General features: G+C 41.5%; 1 protein-coding gene across 1 annotated transcript in view; it reads right to left on the bottom strand.

Moving 5' to 3' along the window:
- Positions 1–27,409, bottom strand: part of cpeb3 (cytoplasmic polyadenylation element binding protein 3) — a 34,915-nt gene that overhangs the window by 4,115 nt on the left and 3,391 nt on the right. The window contains 7 exon segments of the mRNA XM_044046340.1: positions 85–199; positions 887–1,005; positions 7,671–7,760; positions 8,934–9,101; positions 10,646–10,669; positions 14,247–14,303; positions 22,855–23,008. Of these exon segments, the coding sequence (XP_043902275.1) occupies positions 85–199; positions 887–1,005; positions 7,671–7,760; positions 8,934–9,101; positions 10,646–10,669; positions 14,247–14,303; positions 22,855–23,008 (727 nt within the window).

The following is a 27,409-nucleotide window of genomic DNA, read 5'->3' as shown; positions in this document are numbered from 1 at the left end:
AGCCTCCTGCCTCGGGGCACAATGTCACCACGCCAGCCACTGTTGTGAATCCGACTTGAACATCTCACAAATTCAGTCGCTTACCTGCACGCAGGGGTCGTGGAACTCCTCCAACAAAGATGGTCTTGCGAGGATCCAGAGGCTGAGAGCCGTCCATGACAAAGTCGCTGTCGCTCAGGTTCCAGGGACGGATCTGAACCTGCATTAGAGAGAAAATAGAGTCATTTAAAGTTGAATTTATGCACATTTTAAAGACACAGAACAAGACGACCCTCACTAGTAAATATCAGGTACACTTCACAGGTCCTTCACTTGTTTATTATTAGTAATCAACAAGTCAAATGTGCTATTTACTCATTTGTCTGCTTGTCATAATTAATATTAATTATACAGTGCTTCACAAATGTATTAGACCACCACCCAAAGCCAGAGCTGCCTGAAATGAACAGCATTGGTAAATATCTTGTTTATTTTATACACTTTTATTGGGATGACTAAGCATTCTCGTGAGTATGACCAGGGACATTTTATCAGAAAGTTGAAGATATTGGAATAGTGCAAGTCTGGAATAATGTTTCCATAATCACGAAAATGTATTAGAAGGGTCAGATATAGTCAGTGTTTCATGTTCTGTGATGTATTGTTCAGTCTTTGTCAACTCTAACAGTTTGAAACCGTTGGCCTTTGCAGAAGATTGTTCTGCCACCATGGTGGTGTAAACAAAGAGCAAAGGTTGCTTAACTGTCCAAAAATCACTGTAATTTCCCTTTACTTCAGCTAAAGCATTCCTTCATGATATTACATTATTGTATTCTAAGCAGAAGGCTCTTTATAAAGAACTTTGGGACAAACAGAGAGGGGAAAAAGATGACGGTCTGCCACTCACTGGTTTATCTTTGATGGTAGGACTGGATACACACAGGTACAGCTTGCCATCCTCCTCGATGCAGGCGTCAATTAAAGCCTGAACTGACGTTTCTTCCTGGAACAGCAGGAAGGCATAACCTGGAACAAAAAAACAAACAAAAAACACGAATTAGAAGAAATAAGCTGATAATGGACTATGACACGTCTTCAGGGTGAGAATTCATATTTATTTATAGTGCCTATATTACAGTGACTCGGCCTCCTGCTTTCTTCTAGTTAAAGACAAATTTGCCTCCACGCAAGTAAACAACCTTGTGGATTGTTCTGTTCTTATGTCCTCTTTTGCTTTGCCATAAGATGCTCTGCACCGGCTACACCTCCATGCTCGTGCTGCCTCACATGAAAGGGCTAAATGCGGCCTGCTCATGCAAAATTGATCAACCTAACACACTGCACATCTTCCCAGAAAGGTGGGTCACAAAGAGAGGGTTTGGTGAAGACTTTGCAAGGCAAAAGGAAAAAAGAAGAAAGTAATCCAGACTCTCTGTACTATTGAATTATTTATCACTGAGAGCACAGACTTTATCCAAGGTTAGAAGCATTGAGGTGTTCCGAGAGTGACGGAGAAACAGCTACACGGGCCACATTCATCACAAAAATCCCATACAAGAGGCGGCGAGCGATGGGGGATCTGATTTATAGGCTGATCGAAATGAGCGCGACACACCGAGAATGGATGACAACACTCGAGGTGGGAGCCCAAATTGTTTTTGACAAGCGAATGTATTTGCAAAGCTTGTCAGAACGCATCGTAAATTCTGAGCGTGGCGCTTTGATTACGTGAGCAGAAACCCAGCAGCACCTGTGGCAGACATGAGTCAGGGGAATACGAGCTTCTGTCTGAGCTCTGCAAGTGGGATCGGAGGATAAGATCACCCTTATATATACATATATATATATATGTATATATATATATATATATATATACACATAAATACACACATACACACACTAAATTGTTTCTACTTGAGTACACAGTCTCCTGCTTCTAATCACCGTGTCTGCATTGTCTCTTGAGACACTAGAGAAGCCACGTGTTCCAGTATCAGACACAAAACCTAGCACAGATACACACACACACACACACACACTTGTTTCAACAAATGCACGGGTTAATCTGGCAAAGAGGAATGTTCAACTGTCATGTTTCACACTTCATATTCCTGAGTGGAGCTGAGTGAAGGGGAGAGGAGACACAAAAAAAAGGGCATACCCCCCTCAACTGTAGTATTTGGATATTTTAAGAGTGTGTTGCAGCGTAACATGGGAGGATGGGTGTGCTTGTGTGTGTGTGTGTGTGTGTGTGTAGGCTGCTGCGGAGGGAGGGTGACACGAGGACAGGAAAGGAAAGGAAGGGACGAGCATCAAAGGTGGAAAAAAGCAGGTGCGCAAGCAAATGCGTGTCCTCACAAAGGTTCAGGCAGCTGCTGCCATGAGAGATGGCTTTTGTCCCGTGTGTGACGTTCATGTGAGGCATTCACCGTAACAATGGCTCTGCTCTGCTCTGCTCAGACTTGGCATGAACATACATGTACGTCTTGGGTGATGCGTTTTCTATTCTCTCACCATTTCAAATGGTCAGAATCATTGTAGAGCTGTATGAAGTGGCTCTCTCCCTCACACACACGAGCTGCACTGGCTCACTGACACGTTCCGTCTTTGTAAATACCAATGGCGTCAGTGTGTATTTGCAAATGGAACAGAGAAGTAAAGTCTACAATTGGGCAAAATGACCAAACACATCATTAAGATATAATAAAATAATTATTAGGTTTATGAGGTTTTGAGTGAAAGTTGAAGAAACTAGTTAGGTTTCAAAATTTGTTGTGCATAAACATTATTTTAGCAATACGTTCATTGTTGTGACAAACATTTGCTATGGAGGCAAAATTGACAATAAAAAATATCTGACCCCAAGCTGTAGGTGACTCTCTTTCACCTCACACTGACTTGTTTCAGTAACATCACACTGCACAGTGTAGGCGCTTGTCCTCACAAGGACTGTAACTCAATCAGTTCTGCAACATAGACACCACCATCCTGCATGTGTCCATGTCCACACATTAGCATACATGTACACACATATATATATATATATATATATATATATATATATATATATATATATACATATATATATATATATATACATACATATATATATATATATATATATATACATATATATATATATAGATGACTGTTTCAAGCCATCAACTAATCTCTAGTCGTTTTTGTAATTGGTCAAGGCTGAGTCAACTCCTCCCTGGACCGGACACAAGAAAATACAGATTTAGAGCCAACACAAAAAAAAGATTTCGTGCATCATCATCTTTCATCTGATGCAAGACCCCCGTCCGTCTCCGTGTTGCCGGGTAACATAAAAAAAAGGTTTGTCGCTGGGAGGAATCATTTGGAACCGTACTGACGTATCCAAACAGAAAGAAACACTGCACTGTCTCTCCCTCACACACACGTACACACAGTGTGAGCGGAGGAAAAAAGATGATAAAAGGCAGGGGTTTGAAGGAGACGGAGAAAAAAGCTGCTACTATAAAAACATTTATAAAGGTCAAGTTAAAAAAAAAAAACCTGGCGCAATAGTCCAGGAAAGTGAAATCAACAACCAATATCGCTCTACACTTCATGTTCCATCCATCCATCCGTCCATCCATCCATCAGCTACAGGGTCACAGGGTCACAGAGACAGCTGGCTGAGACAAACCCAGCTGACATTTGGTGAGTAAAGGCCAACAAACTATCACAGAGCCGTCATAGAGAGACAGACGTCCATCTAATTTCTCACATACGGGAAATGAAGTGTCTCTGATTAAAACTTCATATTTAATAGAAATCAATGTTATTAGCGAAGGAAAGTGATGTTTACAGATCGTTTTTGTACAAATTTACAAACAAGATCTGAGACAACATTTTTCCTTCTCAGCTTTTTCCTAGTAATAATTTTCGATGAGTTTTGTACTTATGATAACGGAAACGCTTCATCACCTCGAGCCTCCCATTAAAGCGGACTGTACCAGATCTGACTGGGCACTATGCCACTTCAGTGCCCTGATATTTAGACTGACTGGTGCTGGGGATCGGTCTCCATTTTTCCATCAGGCTTGCGCAGTGCAGAGGCTTCTACCGCGGGGAGGAGAGCACAGATCTGCAGTGGCTTGTCTCGGGAGATTTATAGGGCTTCGCCGCCAAGCTCCCCGCGCTGTCCAAGTACGGCGAAAATACGTACATCTGCGTGATTTTCCATCGTAAAGAAGTTGTTGTGTTTACAGACAAACAATAGACACAGAGCCTCATGGTTTGCAGAGACAAGCCAATGACCTCATGCAGGACCGAGTCTTTTCCTGTGACGGAGGCCAGTGGTTTGACTCACAGGGAGAGAAACGGTTACCTCAACAACAACCTGATGACAGCAGCTGTAAAAGAAACAGCCATTATCTCACGAAATGCTACCACTGAACTACAAAACTGCTCCCTTAAAAACGAGTGAGGCTTCACCGGAGTAAATGAGAGAAAGATAAAGTCTGTTTTGAAGTTTCAACATTCACAAAGACTGGAAGAGGCCGTATGGAAGTATGAAAAACTGCCTGGCAGCACTTCTTTTTTTATAAGCGGAGTAATTAACACTTGTAAGCTCACTTGTAAACTGCATCTGGACAAAAACCAAACCTTAAAAACTAAATGTGTGTTTTTACCAGGGAGGTACGCGCAGATTGATTTTATGGCTGAGTGATAAAGCCAAATCAACCCAACCTGGCTCCTGGCTAACACACAAATCCTATGGCATAAACTTATGTGAAAACAACACTTAACTTTTTTTCTAATTAAATGAAATAAACCATTTTATTTGGTGAAGTTGAAAAGTGCCAATAGCTAGATTCTACTCCATTTAGACTGAGGAATTACCAGCTTTATTCAGCTCAATTGGACATTACATAGTCTTTGCACTGGGGAGCTGATTTAGATATTTGCATTCACACAAACGCCACCGACAAGTAACATCTAGAAACTTTGCAGTTTGCAGTGAATGTGTGAAAGCACTAACACGTTCATATTTACTGTAGGTCTTTTCTAGAAGCCGCGCCCAAAGATTTCTAATCACCTCAATTTAAAGAGAAACTCACCGTCTATAACCCGAAACAAAGGGAAAATTATGATTTATTTTAAAAGAATTCAATTTCAAGCCATTTAAAGGCAGGCGAGTCTGCAAGCAATGCCTAAACAACTCGTGCAAATGCAAGTCTAACACTTGTAAAATACAAAAATACAAAGAGTAGGAAGAATATGCTAATCTAAAAAAAACTGTGTGTTGAAGGTGTATTCATCTTGACCTGATACTGCTCACGGGAAAGTGACTGGGATTATTAATAATCTTATATACCTTTCTGAGGACTAAATGCTCTCCTTCCACCTATGTCGTCAAAATGCCGCAGTAGACGACACGACCCCTGATAGCATTATAAAAGGCTTATTCTAGGGTCCAATTCATACAATCATGTGGTTGTACACTAAATAATTTCAATTGTCCCTTTTACGTGTTGGACAAGAGGAAAAGAGAGAAACATGTAGACCTCTGTTTTGAATGAGCAGTTTGTCTAGTGTAACCTTTTGAAGCCTTAAAACGAATGTGACAGTCATGGTGGAATGACGTGAGCTTCAGCATTTGTGGCCGTTTATAGCTCCCAGCACTCAGACGACATCCCCTCCTCCTCCTCCTCCTCCTCCGCCCTCTATTCTCAATCACAGACAGAAATAGCTCACTAACATTTCAAGCTGATTGCCAAAAACAAGATTTGGTCACAGGAGATGGAGGAGAGAGCGTGAACCGACAGCGCCATACTGTACTGTTTATGGCAACACTGGTGTATTCGTGTATCTACACTGACAAAGGTGATCCAGCAAATTTGTGCATAAGGTTTCTGACTATTTTTTACTGTCATGTCTGTAACAGCTAATACTATTTTGAATAGACAAACCTGCCATTTCAAAGACACATCTCTTTGATCACTGATAACTTTCACTTTATTCCATAAAAAAGCTGGGAAATTCCTCCAGAATTATCACTTGCGTGCCATCTGTGTGCCCAGACCAAGCGTCTGGGAATTACTGAAGTACAATGTTCTCTCTCTCCTTTTCACACCGCTTTGTTCCCGACCGACTGAGAAAAATATCCGCGTCTCTTCACCGCTGCACGGCATTCACACGCTAGTCGCCGACTTGGGTATCGTTAGTGCTCAGGAAATTTGCTGTGGGAGGGAAAATTATTGAGTTGATGAAAATGAACCAAACCAGTCAAAAATGTGGGCCACAAAATCAAAAACACATGCTAATAGATGCTGAAGTGGGCCATAGAGCTGAGGGGAAGAGCAAAATGGAGTGATAATTACCTCCACCATGGAGGCTGTGTTCTCAGCAGTGGTGAAATGATGAACTCTTTATATGTTTTGCATCTGAATGAAAGGGTTATAGTCGCAGACATTTTTTGTTTATTGCCGATACTGACAATCTCAACGTGTCACCCATTTCGCCTGATTAATCTGCACACTGATTAAGAATGCAGCTGCTTGCTTCCTACTCCGTCTCTAAACCGCAAACGCTCTCTGAGAAACCAAAACGAATCCCTGAAGTTTGGACCGAGGCACGACATGAGTCATCCTTGAACCAAAACACATTCTGTCCGGGCGCGCGCACGCACACACACACACACGCACACACACACACACACACACACACACACACACACACACACACTCTGCCTGCAAGTTGAATGTGAAGCAGGATGGAAAGTGACAACTATCTTCCATTCAGGAAAAGCTTACAAGAGCGTTTAACACAAAGAGAGGCCGCTGACCTTCGGATGAGAATGCCACACTTGTGAATCGGCTCTTATAGCATCCATATGACGGTAGGATACATTTCCACACACATCCTCCTTTGTCTCTTTAAGGCTGCTTGCCTAAGCCTACTATGTGTTTAATAGATATTAACAGGATAAAGGATATTTAAATCGAGAGTGAGAGTTACAACTTCACAAAAGACATTAGTCCCACATCCCCTCCCCTTAAATGGCAGCATCCTCCAGCTGTTGTAAGCTCATTCATTCCCCTAAAAGGATGCTTCATTTTTCTTTCTGGATTTGCATAAAAGTAGTGCCAAGTCTATTCAAAATAATCCTCCTTCAGGCTACAAAAAAGGATGTTGAAATATGAGAGTAGAAACTGGCAGGGATCTTTGCTGGTGCTCCAGATGCACCATATTACAATTTGTCCATGGAATGTCAGTTATTTCCAGATCGTCTTTAGCAGCTAATTTGACACACAGCAGCTAGACCAGACGGAAGGACGTCGAGGCTTGGAGGATCGCGGTTGCACTTCTGATCACCTGCCCAAAAAGAAATGACACCAGAGTGGCTGCACGGAAAAAGTGAAAACACTCACGCTCCTCACGTACTTATTCAAAGCAAACAGTTTGACCGCATGGGTCAAAACACTTGGAGGGTAGTTACAGAGCCATCGCACATGATATGCACGTTGCTGTGAGATGACTGCAGGGGGCCGCTCGGATAAACACACACCTCCGTGCTCGGGCCAGCGTGAGCCCCGAATTCTGGGTAATCCGACTCTTTCTACAACGCAAAGACGGTGACACACCCGAGCTGATATTTGTTGGTGTAGACTTTGATCTAGTGGAAAAACACACTCTATGCTCTGAGAATCTGTTCGTACCTTTAGGTGGGAAGTAGGATTTGCTTTCAGCTTTGTGGGGCCAGTCCACCACCAGGTGCCCATAGCGACGGAAGCTGTTGGTGATTTCATCTGTAAAAATAGAGGAAAACGGGCTTGAATGTTACATTTTATGACACGATAAGAAACCACCCATGGCTGCTCATGCAGTATGCATATGAAGGACCATATGCAGAGCCACGGCCAGTGCGGAGGCAGGCGGAGTTTCTATTTATTGCCATGTTTTCTGCAGCAGCAGCAGCAGCAGTCGCTGCATTAAACAGAAACACAGGCCAAACACATCACCTCTATACTCATACATTTTCAACAACAGCTGAGGGAACAAGCTGTGCATCCCCTCATTATTACACATGCTTGTAGTCACACATGAACATAAACATTGGATATTAATGTTAAACTAAACAACTGCAAGGTCATATAAAAAACAACTTGTAAATACAATTTTATTAACATTTCTCCTTGATGTGTGTGTCTATACATATACATATATATATATATATATATATATATATATATATATATATATATGTATATATATAGCAAGAATTAGTTTACTTCCAAATAAAATGAAGACGTTGTTTTCAGAGAGACAAAGGGGATATAATTTAAGAGGGAAACTAAATGTAAAAATGCATAATCTGTGTGTTTCAATCTCGGGGGTTAAATTATGGAACAGTCTCACAGATGAATTAAAGTAAAAAAAGTACATCAATCAGTTTAAAAGAATATACAAAATACTAGTTTAAATAAATATAAGGATGAAGAACAGCAGTTTAATCCAGGACGGTGATGGAAATGGTCGTGTTTAAAGCCACACATCATACAAAATACTGTATATATGTAAATATTTGGTGATGGGATAAAGTAGTCTATGAAGTGAGTTGTGTGTAATAGGAATGGGGGTAGGTACATATAAGTTTATACTTATGCTTACTCCTTTTCAAACATGTGACGAGATGTAAATGTACGTTCAGCAGAATAAAACTGCACGACAAACTGAGGCCTTTAAACAAATAGTGTTTGCTGTGACTGAACGGTGTTTAAATGTGATGTCCTTATTAACACAGTGTGTCGTGTTGCCCTAAAGCCAGCCTCACAAACGTCTGTGTAACTGTTAATTCCAAACAGCCAATGACAAAGACGGCACTGAGAGCCTTCCTGCATGTACTGTACAGTGTGTCTCAACAAAAAAAGAACTGCGCAAACATTCTCACAGGTGTCGGCGTCGTCTCCTCTCGCTTTTACCTTCATCTATGTCAGGCGGCAGGCCTCCAACGAACACCTTCCTCGAGTAGCGCTCCATCCTCTCTCCATTCTGACAGCGCGTTGGCGAGTTCAGCCCCGGGGTCAACGAAGGGTCACCGTGGCCATCGTCGAGGAAACCATCTTCAAAGGGGAAAAGGCAGGAACGACCTGGTGGGTGGGGAAAAAACAGAGAGAAAGGGGAGGACAGACGGGGATGGCGAGGAAGGAAAGAGGTAAAAAAGTGAAAAGTAAGAAGGGAGCGAGTGATAGAGACTGATACAGAGCAGAATCACTTTAGATAATGAGGTTAGAGTCATGATCAAGACTTTTCGTTAACCTCAACTCATCCATGTTGGTTCATTTTATTAGGATACTTAAATGCTACAATAATACATAATGTTTTCTGATTGTAATGTTAATAATGTTAACAATGTACTGTAATCTCAGAATATCTATGGTAAATACCATCTAAGCCGAATTAATATATGATAAAAAATGAAAATTTAATTTCAGACAAGAACACAGCAATTATATTTCTCCTATGCGTGTTTGTGTCAGCACCACTTAATGAAAGCTGTATGATTCATACATTATTCACCGCTCTCTGCCAGCTCTACAGTTTGAACACTTGTAACCCCAGCCCCGCGTATTACACGACCTTACAAACGTCACACAGCAGCTGTCCCCTTTGCAGAGGAAAAAAACAACAAGAACAATTTAATGCAGCGCGTTAAATCAGAGATGAGCCGTGTTGGAAGCACCTATCTTTGTTATCAACACCTGGACGATGATTCACTTCTGAGTCAGCGGACTCCTCATGAAGCCCTCTGACTTAACGGACTGGTTGTCTACATGAAAACGCAAGGCTGGCGTTTTGAGACTTTCCCACTGTGGGATCTGTTTTCACAAAGAACTTATGTTTCAGGGCTGTTTCTGTTTGGATAATGTGCCAATATGATGGAAAAAAAACAAAAAAAAAAACTTTAGTGGATTCACCTAGACTTGTTTTCATGTAGACTCAGAAGCTCTGAAACTAGGGATGGGACGATATCACTTTTTGGTGTCAGATACCGATACCGATACCACAAACTCGAGTATCTACAGATATTAGTCTGATACAGTCATTTTAGACCGTTTATGAACTATGAAGCTGTTAACAACACACGAGTCATTTCAAAGACATCACTCTCCGACTGTTGTTGTAATAAACAGCGCAAACATGACTCAGCTAAAATGCTTTTTACATTTTTACAGTCTGTGCGACAAATGATTTGTGGATTGTATCGGACGATCCAGTGATTCTGACCGGTATCGGACCGATACTGATTCCCATCCCTACATCAAACCAACTAAAACACAGAGTCAAACTGCTGGTTATACCACAAATAGTTTGGATTCATTCGCTATTAATTTCGACCACTGTCAATATAAGGATTGGAGAATGTACAGAAAAGAGATTTTTTCTTCTTCCCATCAGGCAAATCATGATTCATACAGATTTATTTGGCGGACCTTTCTGCCCCAACATGATTAAATGCACAACATGACAGTGTTTTGAAATTAATACATTCAATCACAGCATAGATGAAAAAGCAGATACCACACTAAAAGCCCCAGTCAGCCTCAAAGAGAGAGAGAGAGAGAGAGAGAGAGAAAGAGAGAGAGGCGGTCGGCATGGCAAGCAGAAGCCCAAAGAAAATGCCACACGTTACCTCTTCTGCGACCATAGCTCCTGGCTGCTTGTCAGTGTAGTGGGGGGGGGAGGGAGAGAGACACAAAGAGAAAGAGAGGGTTGGGGCAGGAAAGAGATACAGAGACATGGATTTTGTGGAAATAAACCAAACCGAGGAACATCTCTAAGGCAACAGTGAAACCACACATGGCTACAACCTAAGCCTCTGCAATGGCAGGAGGGCGATTATTACAGCCTGGCTACATCCCACAGTAAACCTGCTGCACCTGCCCTGGCAACAGGAGCAAGCAGATGCAGTACAGGAGCAGGAGTGGGGGGGTGGAGGTCAGCCACGAAAACGACTAACAAATTTAGAAGCGTAATGTGACCATGCCCTGTGGCCAGTAATTGTCATCTCGGCTTAATGAAGCCGTTATGGTTTGGGTTTGTGCTAATCTACTGTGAATATTCACAGATGAGGCCATAAAGCAGAGTGCAGTTCTGGACTGGAGGTAGAGCAGGTTAGTCATTATCATGGCCTTGGTGAAATATTAAGAGTTGCTCTTAAGTCAGATGCGGCAGGCCAGCTGTGAGTGGAAACTTCCTACGGGATAAGGAGAGAGTGTGGAGGTAGCCGGCAGCCTCGGGGCTCTGAGAGGGGAAGATAACCTGCAAAGAGGAGGGGGTGGGAGAGCAGGCCGGAATATCTGCCGCTCTGATCCAAATCTATAACAAGGTAAAAGTGCAGCAGTGTGATCATCACTTATATCTAATCACCGGTCATGAGTACTGGTCTTACTTTCCCTTATTTTTAAAGCTCATTTCACTGCAGTGATTAAGGTAAAATATCTAGAAATCCCTGATACGATCAGCAGTTACCACATAACCTAAGGTCTATCACAGCTTTAAGATATTGTTTAACACTTGAACACTTGGCCAAGATTTTCAAAAGCATCCCCTTCCCCACAAATTGCATCACCTGCCGTCATGAGATTAAATTTCCGTTGAGTCGTGTGATGACAAGTGAGCAGGTTTTCGAAAACAACATCCACTGAGGTAAACTTTTCAAAAGCTCTAAACATAGCTGGCAAAAAAGATTGAATTACACGCCGCACAGTACTTGTCAATTAGACGTCTACTTAGCATCTTTTCACTGAGATCTCCATGACAAGTCATGCTCATCCTAACTATACAACTACTTGTAATCATGTGACAAATGAAGCTCAAAATATAGATATAATTATAGCAGATTTGTCAACTGTTTGACGACGTCTTGTCAAGCCACTGAATTCCAACCCGAAGGCAGCTTTAAAGGCACTCAGAAAACAGCCTGCATGTAGACCTTAGTAATACTCTAACACACTGTGTTTTCTTTGATCAAGAACAAGTTTTTATGTGCAAAAACACCACACGTTTGCGTGTCTCCCTAATCACTTCAATTTGAACCTCACTGTGCAGCGAATAAAAACCGCAGAGGAGGAAAGTGTGGCTTAAGATGGTGCAAATTCCAACAAACAGCAGGAGGGCAAACACAGTACTAAGCAGATCCTAATGTAGCTCTCTCTCAACTCATAAGTCACAAAGCAGACTCACAGCCTCAAAAAACCAATATGGACCTTTGCATTGCGAGAAGCCCATTGTGTGACTTGGCCCTCTGGCTTCTCTCGGGGGATACATTGTCTCTGAGCCTCTTCTTCCTGGCTATGTTTTCATTAAAAAAGATCTGGCAATCACCAGAAACCTGGGCAGCCTCTGCGCTGCTTTGCACTCTCACTGTCTGGTCTTGGGAGAAACAATGTCACCTAGCAACCAGGGCAAAAGGAAGAAATGTTTCACTGGGAAATTGTCAGATCCCTCAGTGAGAGTGAACACAAACCATGAGGGAGAGGAGGAAGGAAAAAAGCGAGGGATAAGATTGAGTATCAACTTCAAACTGTGCGGTGTCTGGGAGAATGGACGTGTTTTAAAGAAGACTGGGTGACTCCTCTGGGTGAGATAAGTATGATGCCTTATGCTCTTTGTGGCTTAAAAGCCTCGGAGACTGCTGTCAACTGAACAAGACAAATAAATGTGTCTACGAGATCTCCGCTCATTACTTCCCACCATCTCTTCCTTATTTCAAGTGCTAACGCCATCCGCAGACAGTAGAGGCCTTACAGGTTCTCACAGCATGAGGCCTCAGAGCTAACGGCTTGAAAAGAAGAAGAGACGCAGAGCGAAATCCTTTAAAGTTTCCCCGTCTACACACATCACACGCTACAACAGAGCAAGCCAGCTCTGACAGAAGTGGAAGATGTCGGCAAAGCTGCGTTTGCGCATGACACAACATTTCAACATCAACGTCTGAAATGATTTCCAAGGATACAATTGATGTAAAGGACAGAATGAAAGAGGAGCACCAGAGTTGTATCCACATACATATACACAGAGGTGGAAAGTAATGAATTACATTGAGTATGGGTTGGTTTTTTTTGTATGTTTTTTATGTTTTTAAGTTACTGGAGGTACTGTACTTGAGGACAGGTGAATGATGAGGAAAGATGAATGATGAGAACAGATGACTGATGAGGACAGGTGAATGTTGAGGACAGGTAAATGTTGAGGACACGTGAATGTTGAGGACACGTGAATTTGTGCTAATTTAGGTCCCTGAGTGAGTGAAAAAATTAAAGCATTTGTGACCTTTGACCCATCTTGACTGATACATTATGCGTTAACATATTTTATGTTGTCAGCACTTTCATTTGTAAAGGTTTGGCTTGAATTAAAAACTATTCATGTATGATTTATGTCCCCCTTGTCCTTTTTGCACGACACAAGAAAGAACCCCAACCTTGTTAAAAAAGTATCTAAGTAACTTTTACTCTTTAACTTGAGTACATTTTATTTTATAGGCCAGCACTTTTACTTGTACTGAAGTAAAATGTTGTCAAAATGGTACTTTTAGAATTATTTTCACTAGTATTTCAGTACTCATTCCACCTCTGCATATACACTCACATATACATATACACTAAGGTGGTAATGCTACCAGAATGTATGGTATACAATACATCCCTGGTGCTCTTCAGCTTGATTTGATCACCAGTCTGTCCAGATGTCTTTGATTTTTTTTATTTTATTGTAAGTTTGGACATGGGAAACATTAATTGCCCCTTATATAACTAGAGGAAATTGAGACCTAAATAAATGATATCCCTGACCTCAATCAAAAGACAAATACATATCACTGAGGGACAGTCTGGAAAATGTTCTGGCATGTATTAGGAAGCAGCACATGGGATAAAGAGCTGTAATTTCTCTCTCTGGCTCATCTTCTGTCCCCGTTGGTCATATGTCGGCTGGTGGGACACTGGGGGTGAGAGTGGGTGGGGGGGTATACTCTTACATGTTGGGGTATTTTTGGAAGTGTTATTCACAGGTCAACTGCCAGTGCTAAGAGGACTGCCCTAAGTTTATGGTGTAAGGGAATCCAGGCCTTAGCAAAGGGTAGGCAGGTGTGCTCTCTATTGGCATCAGGCTGTGTGGTTAGGCGGCACATGTTTTTCATGGGAACGGGACACAAAATACTTCCCATTCTCGATTCTTTTAAAAACAGAATGATGAAAACATGATGGGTACGGCAGTAAAATGTGACTTACTGTTTAACGGCATTATGTGGTCTGCTCCGGGATGATGAAAATTGAGGCTCATGCGTCCTGTCAACGACAAAAAAACAAACAAACAAACAAACAAACATGTTAAATCACTGATAAAAAGTCAGCTTGTTCATTTCACCTTTCATTCTACTGTCAACAATAAGGATGTTAATGATCAACTGCCAGTCGTTAATTGCGGTTAAGAATTTAACTGATTAAAAATTTATTAATCAATCAATTAACCAACATCTGTTAATTTAATTGAGTTATTTTTTAACAGCAGAACGGGTACATCAGCTAAAGTATTGATGTAATCAGCAGGAGAAGAAGAAGTAAAAAGTGCAGGAAAACAAACGTGAGGTGAAATGAAGTGGCCTAGAGCCAGTTACTATTTACTATTAATGATCAACCAACTATAACCACCGATATCATTAACCTGTTCAACTACTGGTTAAGGAAAATTCAGAAAATTTGAAACCTTATTCAGCTGTGAGCAAATTTCAGCTGAAATGTTCGTTATGACAAGAGTAAACAAAATGCTACACACTGGCGGAAAATAGATCCACACATTACAGAGGAGAATTGTATTCATATCTTATATACACCCACATGCACATTCACACACACACACACAAATGGACATAATTTGGTCCATGTTGCATGGGCCCATCTGCAGGTGCTTTCACAGGGAGAGGTGTGGTGTGGATCTAAATGAGAGTCACAGTTATCTCAGTGACCATCATTCTTCTTGTACGGGTGGCAACAGAAATAAAACACCTTAAAATATCCTCTAATTAGGGACAAAATATAACTCAACACGGTGTCAACATCGTTTGCAGTTGGCGGCCGCAGCGCAGAGACACGCCCATTATCCAGCAGCTTTTTGTAATTCAACACACAGCAGGAAAGAGTCATCTACTGTAGGTGAGGCTTACACTACATCCATACTACATTTGCTATTTAAAAAATGACCATTTGGGTCCACTGAGCATGAGCATGGGAGTGTAAACAGGAAGTTTACTCAGTTTTAGAGAGAAAAAATAAGGATTCAAGCAAGCTTTCAAATCACGGATGTAGCCTTAAATCAGCTTTAATATTAACACTGGGACAGTGTGGTGGGGAATAAAGGTTACGGTAGACAACTGTCCATTTCAGTTTCTTTACTGCGACTGTAGGTTTCCCCGTGTACAACATGGACTTTGAGAGATCATCACCTAGCATGGCTGCTAGGGCGTAAATGACATGTCAGACAGATAGACACCAACACGGCCTATTTCCACAAACAGCTGTTGAGGCAGTGTAGGGGAGGACAAGGGGGCAGCCAATCTGCAGCTACACAGATGTGAATTTCCACACTCCTCTCAGCCAATCAGACGGTGGACAACAATAGGGCTTGGGGGCAAATAGAGTGCGATAAACCCAGTCATTCAAGCACACATATTTGAACACATGGGTTGTGCGACATATGGCTATGTGGGCTGCTGTCTCATTCTCCTTTTATCTTATTATGAGGAAGCAATGGAGCAACATACAGTAAGTCCATCAACAGATCCAAGGGGCAAATACATAGAGTCATGTATTGGTTAACACGTGGGTGGTCTGTTTGTCAGTCCGCAAACAAAATGACGGGGTTTGAGCAAAACACTCGTTGAAGCTCTATAGTAGACTGTGAACTTTGACCTATTCCATTGCATTTGGTTGAGTAAAGAAAAAAGAAAATACTAGGGTGTATGTAGTATTGCTCATGGAACACATTCCTAATCAAAGCCATGGCTTGTGATAGAAGGGCAGAAGTCGCAATAAATACTGTGGTCTGTGCTTCCTTTCTCATCTACATTAATCAATTGGGATGACAGAGGGAGACAGTTGCCCTCCTGAAGCCTTAAAATAGCTCTGGGCATGTGCCATCTGCTTCCACCAGGAGTTAAGTGGCAGGACCCGAGGGGCCCCGAGTTGCTGCTGCTGCTGCTGCTGTTCTGGTGACATTTCCTCAGAGAGCCTGAGCTATTCTCAACATCACCATAATGGTTGCACTACTGGGAAACACACCAACAGGATCCAACAGCACCTCACATCACTGACCTCGCTGTGACCACTTTGATACAAATAAGAGTATAGAGGATGGGCGATCTGGATTTTAACAACGGCCATCAAATCTGCATATGGGTGCCACGGGGCTCTGAGGTTTAAAGGTCCAGTGTGTAAGAATTAGGAACATCTAAAAGGCTGCATATTGTAACCTTCTTTGACCAAGCACATCAAGGAATTACAGTGGTCTTCACATACCAAAAACAATGATCTTCCTCTTTGATTGCATGATAAGATTCAGCATCAAAATCTGGGTTGCTGTACAAACATGTCATGTGACAACTTGCATATGGGTAATATATTCAATTTCGTCCTAAATGTTTCAGAGTTAACCTTTGAGCAAAGCAGTTAATTAAGACTGCGGGAAACCAGGACACATGAGCTGTACAAATTTAAAGGTTCTTAAGACTTTTATATGAACTATTAAGATACTATTAAAGTAATATTACAACACTGCTTTCCAATTAGCTTTGTGCTTGAGTGTGAACTACATCAGCGCATTATTGGAAATGGTTGGCAGGCTGGAGTAGGAAGACGAAACAATCATCACCTAATGAAGTAACTACTGAATAACTAACAATGATTAATAATAACAATAGAAACTGATGCTCAACCTCTGCAGAGCATTGTGACCAACTGTATCACTGTGTGATCTCCCAGCTGCAGCTGAGCCTAATGTTCTGCATTGGGCGTCCGAGCAGATCACTGGTGACGGACGGAGCTTCCACACCTTGCCACCACAGTATATACCCCAGACTAAAGCTACCTGCATTTTACGGAAAATATGCACCACAGTCACACCCTGTTTGAATCGCCGCCATCTGGCAAGCGGTTCAGATCCCTTAAATCCAGTACCAACAGACAGACTGAGGAACAGCTTTTATCAAAGAGCTGTGGCCTCCATCACACCTGTCCCTGCCCAAACAATTATAAACACACTCTGAAGCACACGTGGAGACTATGAACACTGCAACTATTTGTACTTTTATTTATTCGTAATAAAAGCTTTTCTTTCTAATTTGTCTTTGTTTACAATAGGGGACATAAGGCTATGCAAGTTAAACATAGTATTTGTTACATAGTTGACTGGGTTGAGTTGTTTCATCGAAAGTGAATCAAACATCTAGTCTAAGGGTTTGTTGTTTTTTATTGAGCTCCTGAGACTCAAAACAAATGAAAAACTAAAAACTTTTATAACCCAGCCATGTGGATTTTCACTACAATCCACATGGCTCATTCCCTCTGCCTCCATATTGTAACTGAAGCTCCTCTCAACTGCTCTGGTCACCTTTGCTCTCGCTCATCCACACTACAGCACATATTAAAGACCCCCCAATAACGCCTCTTGTACAAAGCTCCAGCGTCAGTTACAGGAGAAGAGTGGGTGTAGCAACAACTAAGTGCGGAAAAGTCAGCAGTGATGGAAAAACATCTCAGCAGCAGGGTGTCCAAAAGCTGCACTCTTGCTGACTAAAGAAAGCTTTAATTACCAACACATTAGAGAGGTAAGAATCATGGCAAAGCCACGTGTTCTGCACACATTCAACAGATGACTAAAAGAAAAACCAGGTGTTCCTACATGCTGCACTTCATACAAAGCTGAACCCGACAGCTCTTGGCAAGATGATTATGACAAGGCAAAGGTTTCTTCAGCTATCAAGCAATAACATGTGAGGGTTAAGTCATATTTCACTAGCAAATTCTCACATATGTCAACCTCCCTCTGTCATGTTACATTTCATAAAAGTAATAACCATAAATCTATCAAATACCTATCCATTTAATAATACTTTTCACAATCCAGTTGAGCCTGATGCACAACCTGGCAGTGGTATTAAGGCTTTCACGGTTTGAGAGATCTGGACAAAACATCATTTTAATAGAGGAAACAAGCCCAGACTTGTTTTGTTGCCCAAACTGGATTAGCTCAGCCATGCTTACAGGAGCCCTGAATTTTCCACCATAACAAAACACAACACTGACAGAGTAGTTTATCAGAAGTAAGCTGCAATCGACATTTAACGCAGCCTACAAACACAACACCTTATCTTGATACAGTCATTGCAGCTGTTTAAAGTACAGGGGCATCCCTCTGTGGGTGAGATAATCTCAAGTGTTGTTATAACTGCACGGGTCAAGTCTAGCCTGTCAGCCAAACTTCAGTCCAACTAAAGTACTGATCTTTAACTTCAGGTTAAGCTGGGATGGCCCCTTCACTGAACCTACAAAAATCTCAAAAGGAAACTTTAAAGATATAATGTAACATTTCTGCATTAAAATAAAGGAATGTCTAAAGGAACAACCAAGCCTAATGTTGCATATTTTTTGAGTATTTTTTGAGTTGAGTATTTACATGAGCAATAACTTTTCCAACACTCCTTAAATTGCATTTTAATGACATTATCCGCTTCAGCCGTCTTTGCGAGAGTGAAATGACTGTTGATGCTTGAGAGAACTTTGACTGAATTGAATGAGTGCCAGAGTAAACACACTCAACTCTCCTTCATACACTCGTACCACTCTCCTGTGGAGAACACAGCACGAGCTGCACGATTCCGGTTACCTCCGTGTATAACGTAAAGCACATAGTAAATGTGCAACCACATATACTGCTGTATGCGAAAGCCATAATATCTGGGGCAAATATTCAGTACTTACATAAATTCTGCAAACAAACAACTAGAACAAGGAAACGGGATACGAAAATCACGTAAGACGATCCGTCACCTGCGATAAGCGGCTGATTCTGAACACACTAGTGACACGTTCTAATCCTGTTCTAGTGCACGTTTAGTATTTTAGAGGAAGCTGAGCATCTATTGCTGTCTTAGAGCAATCGCCACTGTTTAGACACCAACTCCCATGATTCCACACTGCTTCACGTCATCATCAAACTAGGTCTTCTAATACTGATTTGATTGAGAGACCCCCCAGTGGTAGAAATTACATACTGTGGGTTTAAATAAAACATAACCTTTTAACGTTTATCTCTAATGTAGACTTTCCTGGAGACCTTAGAACGTAACCTTCAGTGGACCCAGACAGAGCAAAGTCTGCGCCACAATCTTTGCTTATGTCTGGAGAAAAGTTACATATTCAACCCTTTGTATCACTGAAGCTCCTTGCCTAATCAATGTTTCCCCTGAACTCTACTGCGCAAGCTATTCTCGGTTTCCTCCAGACTGAGATCCAATGTGTGTCAAATCTTATCCACTAACCAATGCTCTTGTCAACAAACACACAAAGTCAAACAGAACCAGTGTTTGCTCTTTCTCTCTCTCTTTCTTTCTCTCTTCTGACTGCACATAAAGATGGGCCCTTCTGTGTTTTTCAATGATATCATGCATATTGCAGACTATTGACCAACACACAACAGGTTACAACCAAACACAAACCAGACTGTACAATGTACAACTTAGCCAGTTTGGCTTTTGGGAAATGTGTTTATAAGATTGACAGCACTCTTCTGTCAACACGCAGTCCCTTTTATTTATTTATTTATTTATTATAGGATATAACGTATTAGCTTATAAGCTTTGCAATTGGTAGTCAATTCCCTTTAACTTTCATATCCAACCAAACTTCCTTTTTCTCCTCTGCAGGCTAGGAATAATACTCCTTGAATAGCATCTCTGTTTCCTCATCTACTAAAAAAAAAGATCACAAGTTGCAGCCCTTCTTTAGGGCTTTAAGTCACACTGAACTTATTGAAGTGGAGTCCTGTAAAAGCTGCACTCACACACACACAAAGACACAATGCACACTGATGCATGAGTAAGATCATGTGAGTGACCAGCTGATGTGCATGTGTGTTTTCAGTGTGAGAGGTGAGATCCACATGCAACTTTCACAAGAACATTACAAGACATATTAACACTTACGAGTATGTCAGGAGACAATATCGAATCTGTGTGTGTGTGTGTGTGTGTGTGTGTGTGTGTGTGTGTGTGTGTGTGTGGTGTTGTCATCTCGTCACGGCCGACAATGAATGACAACCCAAAAAAAAAAGGTTGTGAGGTGGGTGAGAATGCTTAGCATGGAATGTCACAGTTGATTTATACGTCAAAAACAATTATGTGTGTCCTTTGTATGTGTGTGTTTGAGTGCCGTTGTCTAACGGGTGTTGTTTTTCCAGACCGAGGAGAGAATCTCTTATGTGTGTGTTAATATGGGGGTGACCTGTGCTCGCCACACGTGAGCTCGGCTGACCCAGGTCAGGAACTTCATGCCGGCCAGTGTGCTGTGAAGCTGTGTAGAAATGACTATTGGTCCTGTGCCCCCGCACTGAGAAGTTTACGTTTTTCTCTCCACACATTTTGCGCAGCATTCAGAGTGAAGACACTCGTAGGCGTAATACATTCCCTAGCCCCTTACCCAAAACTAAACCACTGAAACTAAATGCCTCACACCCTCAAAAAGCATTTAAGGGCTGACAGAACATGACGACCAGCCAGAATGTCCTCAATTTCCCCACTCCCTATGGTTTCTAAGTTTTTTTGTCCACACAGTGCGAGAAAGAGAGAGACTCATAAAACATGCAAGGAAAAACAACTATTCCTGTCACAATGAGAAGTATGTGAAAAATGTCTGTGAGGGGATGGATGTGGGTGGGTCTTGTTTAAAAAGGGATGCAAAACTATCTCTACTAGCTAGTTTTGATTGGTGGTTCTCGACCTACAACAAAGCAACTTCACAACGATTGCACCACAGATGCTGTATCATCTTTGTCGCAGTATTACACTGACTGGGCCTAATGCAAACACCTGCATTTCTCCATTGCTCCGTTTCCACCAATCAAAAACCCCACTAACATCTGGCTAACATTTGTCTCCCAGGTCAAATGACTCTGCAATACAAACAGGTTTTTATCAGCTCCAACTCCAACTGGCAGTGATGGAAACATGAATCACGAGTGAACATGCTAATTTCCTTTATTTTCTAACTTTATTTTGGCAGTCTGAATGTTTAATCTGCCTCTTTTCCAGCCCGGCGTAATGACGCACACCATTTAAGGACCGATCTAAGAACTGTCCAGTTGCTGAGATGGAAAAGTGTAGCCACTGATTGTTGATGTTGCTTTCTCCTGTTGTGTGTTGTCTTTCCAACTTGTTTCTAGAGCATTCCTGACAGAAATGCCACTACTGGCAGCGAGAGAGGAGTCAATCACCCATTTAAAGCAGGTTCGTCCATGTTCAAAAACACCTGTGTATAACCAGGAGTGAATGCCTACATTAACGGGCATGAGTGGAAAAGGGGCTCAAGTATATGGGGACACACACAAATGAGACTGCTATTACTACATCAGTGTCAAGTGGACATCTGTCTTTCTGTGTTCAGAATTGGGCATTCAATCTTAAAATGTTCACTCATGTGAAACATGGGCAGGGAACTTTAGTGCAGTCACATGGAGAATTCTTAAAATCTCTTTACAAATGACTAAACTTGACTCCATATCTCTGGTTTGACTGGTTTGACTGTCATGGTCGGGTCAGGTACCAAACCCCCAAGTGCAATGTTTGCTATACACACCATTATTCAAATGTTCTGACCTCAGTAACCTCAGCTGAAGAAGCACACGCAGTTTTTGTTTTTGTTCTTGATTATTCAGCAGATGGTGGACCTGGCCGAAGCTTCTGAGACAGTGAGTAGGTATTCTTGCAGGGTGGAGCTACTCTGTGGTTGGCACAGGAGCTTACTGCAGCCCCACATTGTCTGCATGACGACAAGAGGGGCAAGCGAGCAAAGAAAGGCGGAGGAATGTACACCCATGTTTACATATCATGCTTCCAGTCTTTCATAGTATCTCCACTGACTCTGACTGTGCTTTGATAAACAATCACAAGGAAGTCCGAGCAGGACATTACGACACCTTTCCAGTTATGTCACTGAAACAATGCTCTCTCAGAACATGACATGGGAAAACAGACTAAGTATGAAGCATGCGACGTGCTCCGTTTATTATACACCCCTCCCTCCAAACTTTCCATTGTTACGATGTGTGGATGGCGCGCACAAAACGTGACAGGGCCTCATCTCGAAGACAGGAGTTTTTACAACAGAACACGTGACCTGTGCTATAAAAATATTGGCTTAGAAGCCCTGACCTACACTGGACAGCCTTAGAAGGTTAGAACTCCTGAGTGTGATGTCCCAAGTCTGATTTGGGGTAATCATGTGTCTTAGGAAAAATTGTGGTTACAGAATTCAAGTCATGTGACAGTTATCACATAATCCATTGATTAAAATCAGGCAAAGAAAACAGGGCAAAAGACTGCGGCACCTCTGCTGAACCACACACACACACACGGACAGAAACACACACAGATATAATGTGAGATTTTGCAGGTAAGGCTCATCATTTCATTTTAAAACAGAAGATGGACATCCATACTGGATTGTTGGACTGACTGGCTGATATCTAGAAAAAAATAATAATCATGTACTGATGATATGTGCCCATAAAGCAACAAAAAGAATGAATCAAATAAAATACTGTAAGCATTGACGTATGAATATTCCTAACCTGCAAAATGATTCCTCCATATAATATCAGCGATAGTCATTGGTGGGCCACCGGCAGGGTGTGGTTTACCTTTGTCATGGTCAGTCCTTATCATATCCATTAAGGAATTCTCCAATGAGTGCAAGCTAAAAGCATCAAAGGGCCGGGTCCGGTCCTGCAACACAGCAAAAAACAGGAAGAGGGTTAGGTTTAGAGTGAGGGATGGACGTCGTGTGAACAGGCCCAATTCCATACACATTACATATACTGCATGTTTTTCTTGGAGAGGGATCCTTCGCAGTTGTTTTCGCCCAAGGTTCTTTCTTTTAATTGTAGTTAAGGTTTCCAGTGGGTGGAAGGGGTGGCGATGTATAAGATTGTCTTTAAAAGTCCCTTGAGACAAATGTATGATTTGTTTAATTTATACAATACTGTGGCTGCTTCATGTCCTATAAGCATCAGTCATAATGCAGAGAGACATAAGCAGCACTACTCTTTAACTACTTTAACAAGAACTCACTATCATTAAATAAACACAAATTAAAATATTCTACTTTATAAACCTTCACCCTACACATTCATTTGCCTTGCCGTTGAAATTCTGGTTTGTTGGTTTCTTTGCTCGAGGGTAGCGCGCTAGTAACGACCTGCATGTACAAACAGCTACCTCTGCCACGAGAACGAGACAGACTGGGATTTATTCTGAGCTTATGTGGACTAATTAAAGATGTGGCTTAGACGTTACAGGTAGGAGGGAAAAAAAAGATCAGACCTGATGCAGGCGGTGACAGTTGATACCAAAGAGGAGATATGAATCTCCTTAAGCCTTTTCTGTAACAGAAAAGACGGGATTCCGCCCTTAAGAATCTCATCTGTCTTTGTTTAATATGATCTAATCAAGGTGGTTTTAACTGTCTGATCTTTAGGTATATATTGTAGGCGAGGGGCAGTAACCGTGGTACAGTTTGAGACAAGTATTGAAACAGTTGGAAAACAATTAAATTGAAGCACAACTAGAGCTGGGGCATTTTCTCCATTAGATTCATCAAGTACTAACTCAACTAAATTAGTGTTTTGATCATTTGTTTTGATTAAATTCTTGCTAGTGTTCCCACAATTGTAGCAAGGACAAGCAATCTGAAGACATCGTTGAGACACACAGCGTTTATTACTTTCTGACACCGTGTCAGACAAAAATAATAATAAAGGATTCATCTATAATTGTAGGATTAGACAACATTTTTAAATAATCACTGTTTTCTGTATCGTTCCAGCAGCGGAGCAGTTGTGTATGTGCCACTAGTGGAACAGTGGCGCAAAACTGAGTTTTTCTAAAGGGTGTGTAGGCCCAGATAACTGTGGTGATGGTAAATGTAGAAGGTATTTTCATAACATTTTTTAAATATATATATATATATATATTTTAAATTATATACAGTATATTAAGTTATGCTTTCAGACTCACCTGACACTTCAAATTTAGTTTGACTGATAAAATAATAGCACTAAAATAAATAAAAGTTGCATGGCTTTCATTTTGTTCTCTTTAAAGTTGGCACCACCTAGGATCAGGCTAATAATAAAACCAATTTGATTAATGGTTTGCGCACATTTGCTTGGGCAAAATAAAACATTATACATCAATTAGAAACCTTTCATCATAGTCATTGTGGAAACACAGTTTTAGCACTGAGGCTCGCCAGTTCACGTCCCGACCTGGGCCTTTTCTGTGTGGAGTTTCCAGGTACTCGGGTTTTCCTCTCACAGTCCAAACAACATGCAGACGTTAATGGACACTCTACATTGATCGTAGGTGTGAATGTGAGAGTGAATTGGCTCCTCTGCGACCCTCATGTGGAGGATGAACCGTGAGACAATGAATGAATGAATGAACTTGAGAATTAATGGAGAACAGATGTTAGTCTTGCTGGTGCACAAACAAATAAGACACATGAGGTGTTGCCATTATAGACTAATGCTGACTTTTTTTCTCCTTTTTTTTTTTTACTATTAATTTGGTGTTCACAAACAAACTGAAATGCTTTCCCTCCTGATAACAAGATGTGCCATGATTACATGAAACTTTGTTAATATTCCCAACAGATATGATTCAGTAGTTTAGTACACCATCTGTTCAAACTATCACTTTCCATGACATCTGAAGTTGTGTTGTGTTAATTAACTCTTCTTCTCTATGAGAATAAGGATGGGACGTCTACTCTGTGTTGCGTGTCGTCTCTCTTGAGAGTTTTCCATGTGCTGCGTTGACACTTGCAAACAGCCTTGTTTGTAATGCTAACTACTTACATCACTGTGTATACATAGGTGTATTTGTTTGCAGGTGAGTGACGTAGGGTCACTTCATTGTTATACTGGCCCCAGTAAGTAAGAGTAGAAAGACCATGTTTATGTTTTGGTGATTTTGGTTTCTGTATGACCATGATATTTGAAAGGGACACCGAATGGCTGGTCACAAGAGAGAATTTTCTAAACCTAATTAAATCAAATCTACTGTGCATTCCACAGGGTAATTATAAGATAATAGCAGACAAATGTATATGATTTTAAATTTAAAAAAGTTCTAAATCAAAGATTCTAAATGTGTGGAAATCCTGTTTCTACAAAGAGTGCAAATATCTCAAATATTACATTTACATTTTACAAGCACATTAAGACATTTGGCAGAAGCAACGATCAGGTGATCAACATAATAAGGCTACACTGTAATAGGAATCATTCTGTTTCCATTTCATTACGCAAACAATGATATTCATTAGAGTTACAATGCAAGGAGATACCATCAGGAGGAAAGTGCATGAGTAGAGAGAGCTCAAGACCAGTTTGGGTGAATGCCGTGATGTTGAGAAATTTTACAGAAATGCTCCAGTATTGCACAAGAAATGAAGATATTTATATCATAAAGATACTTCATCAAAGTACATTGATGCATATATATGAATGTTAGGGACACCTCAGTGTCTCAGTTCCACCTGATTCAGCAGGTTCTTAAACTGCCCTCAGAGTTCATGTCAAAGTTGAGAACTGCCGCTGTGAAGGGGGCAGGCACGTTGGGTTAGCACTGCAGCAGTATCACTCTCATACATGTTTTACCCTGGTGATTTACTGAACCTCTCCAAAGTCATTTCCTCATTCTATGAAGCAGACCAACCCACTTGAGTCCAGGACTGGACAGCCAATACTCCATCAAACCCCTCACAGTTGCCTCACACACTGCTGAAATGTTAAGACACCCACTGAGTGTGAAACATTTTATTAGAATGACATGTGTGCCAAAGGTAAAGGTTGAGCGTGTGCCTCCAGCTGAAACTGAGGGCTGCAGCCTTGGCAGCTATGTCCTGTGTCCACTGGCCAAGCTGGGGGCACATTGTTTGCACACCACAGCTATTGTTGCCCATTCAGCTGAGCACTCAAAAGTATTATTCCCCCAACTGTGGACCTGACAGCGCCGTGTAGATAAAAATCTGCCCACTTGGTACAAATGGTAATCATTTAAAATGCTGTGCTTTCAGTTTCCTCCCCTTCCCCTCTTTCCTGACACATGTGACAGGTCTGCGAGCCCACTGTGGGTGGAATAACCTAAAGAGAGAGCAAAGTGCATAACAGTCTTCACTGTGTAACAAATCACACAAGTCTCTAGAGACTGAAATTCAGGTTCAAGTTGACTTGTCCTGAATACACTGGAGCTCATCTTCCCTCATGAACTCTAAACAAGACATAAGAGCACATTAATGATCATATGAAGTGTGCCAGTTTCTTCTCTATAAAATGTATAGGAACTCAGAGCAGGAGCAGATTTAATTAAACATTAATATTATTCTTAAAGATTCAAATAAAGAAGTAAAGAAAGATGACAGTTTTCTGACATTCATTTAAATCCATGTATTGTCCAAAAGACACAGAAGAGATAAGACTGCACTGACAAACAAAGAGGCAATTTTGGGTGGAAAATAAAGCAAAAGCGACACGCAAAACAAGCTGAACCACAAAAACCTTCAAATGCAAATCACACTGGTTACACCCTCAAACCTGTTGAAACTCTTGCCGTTTTTGCATTTTCATCAGACACCATTTGACTAGGACTCAACCCATCAGTTTGCCCACTAACGTCCGACTTTGTGATCTGATACGGAGTCGTGACGGAACTTTTTAGGACCACAGAAATATTCGCCACGAACATCATTTCAAATCAGGGAACCTCCTGAGGGGCTCATGTGACTTTGTTTCTTCAGCTTCACAGTGACATGTTACGTTGCATTCCGCACATTCCTTGACCTTTAAGCGGCAGTCAGCAGCAGGCGAGTATCAGCACATATTCGAGCACACAGGACAACACCCGTCACTGGCTGTCACGTGACCCTGCTGGGCCACAGTGTCTTTGTGTGTGTGTGTGTTTACCATGCCTGCAGGTCAGATCAGCAACTTCTCTTCAATTTTCACTTGAGTAAACAGGCCTCTTGACATGTGTCACCATGACCTTGCATCCTGGTGACAACCCTTCAGCAATTATGAGTGTAACTGTTCAGCAGTTAAGTGTCATATTGTCATTATTGCACCA

This window comes from Solea senegalensis, linkage group LG15, assembly GCF_019176455.1.
Source record: "Solea senegalensis isolate Sse05_10M linkage group LG15, IFAPA_SoseM_1, whole genome shotgun sequence".
NCBI lineage: Eukaryota > Metazoa > Chordata > Actinopteri > Pleuronectiformes > Soleidae > Solea > Solea senegalensis.
Note: the sequence above shows the minus strand (reverse complement) of the source record. Positions and strands in the feature narration are given on the sequence as shown.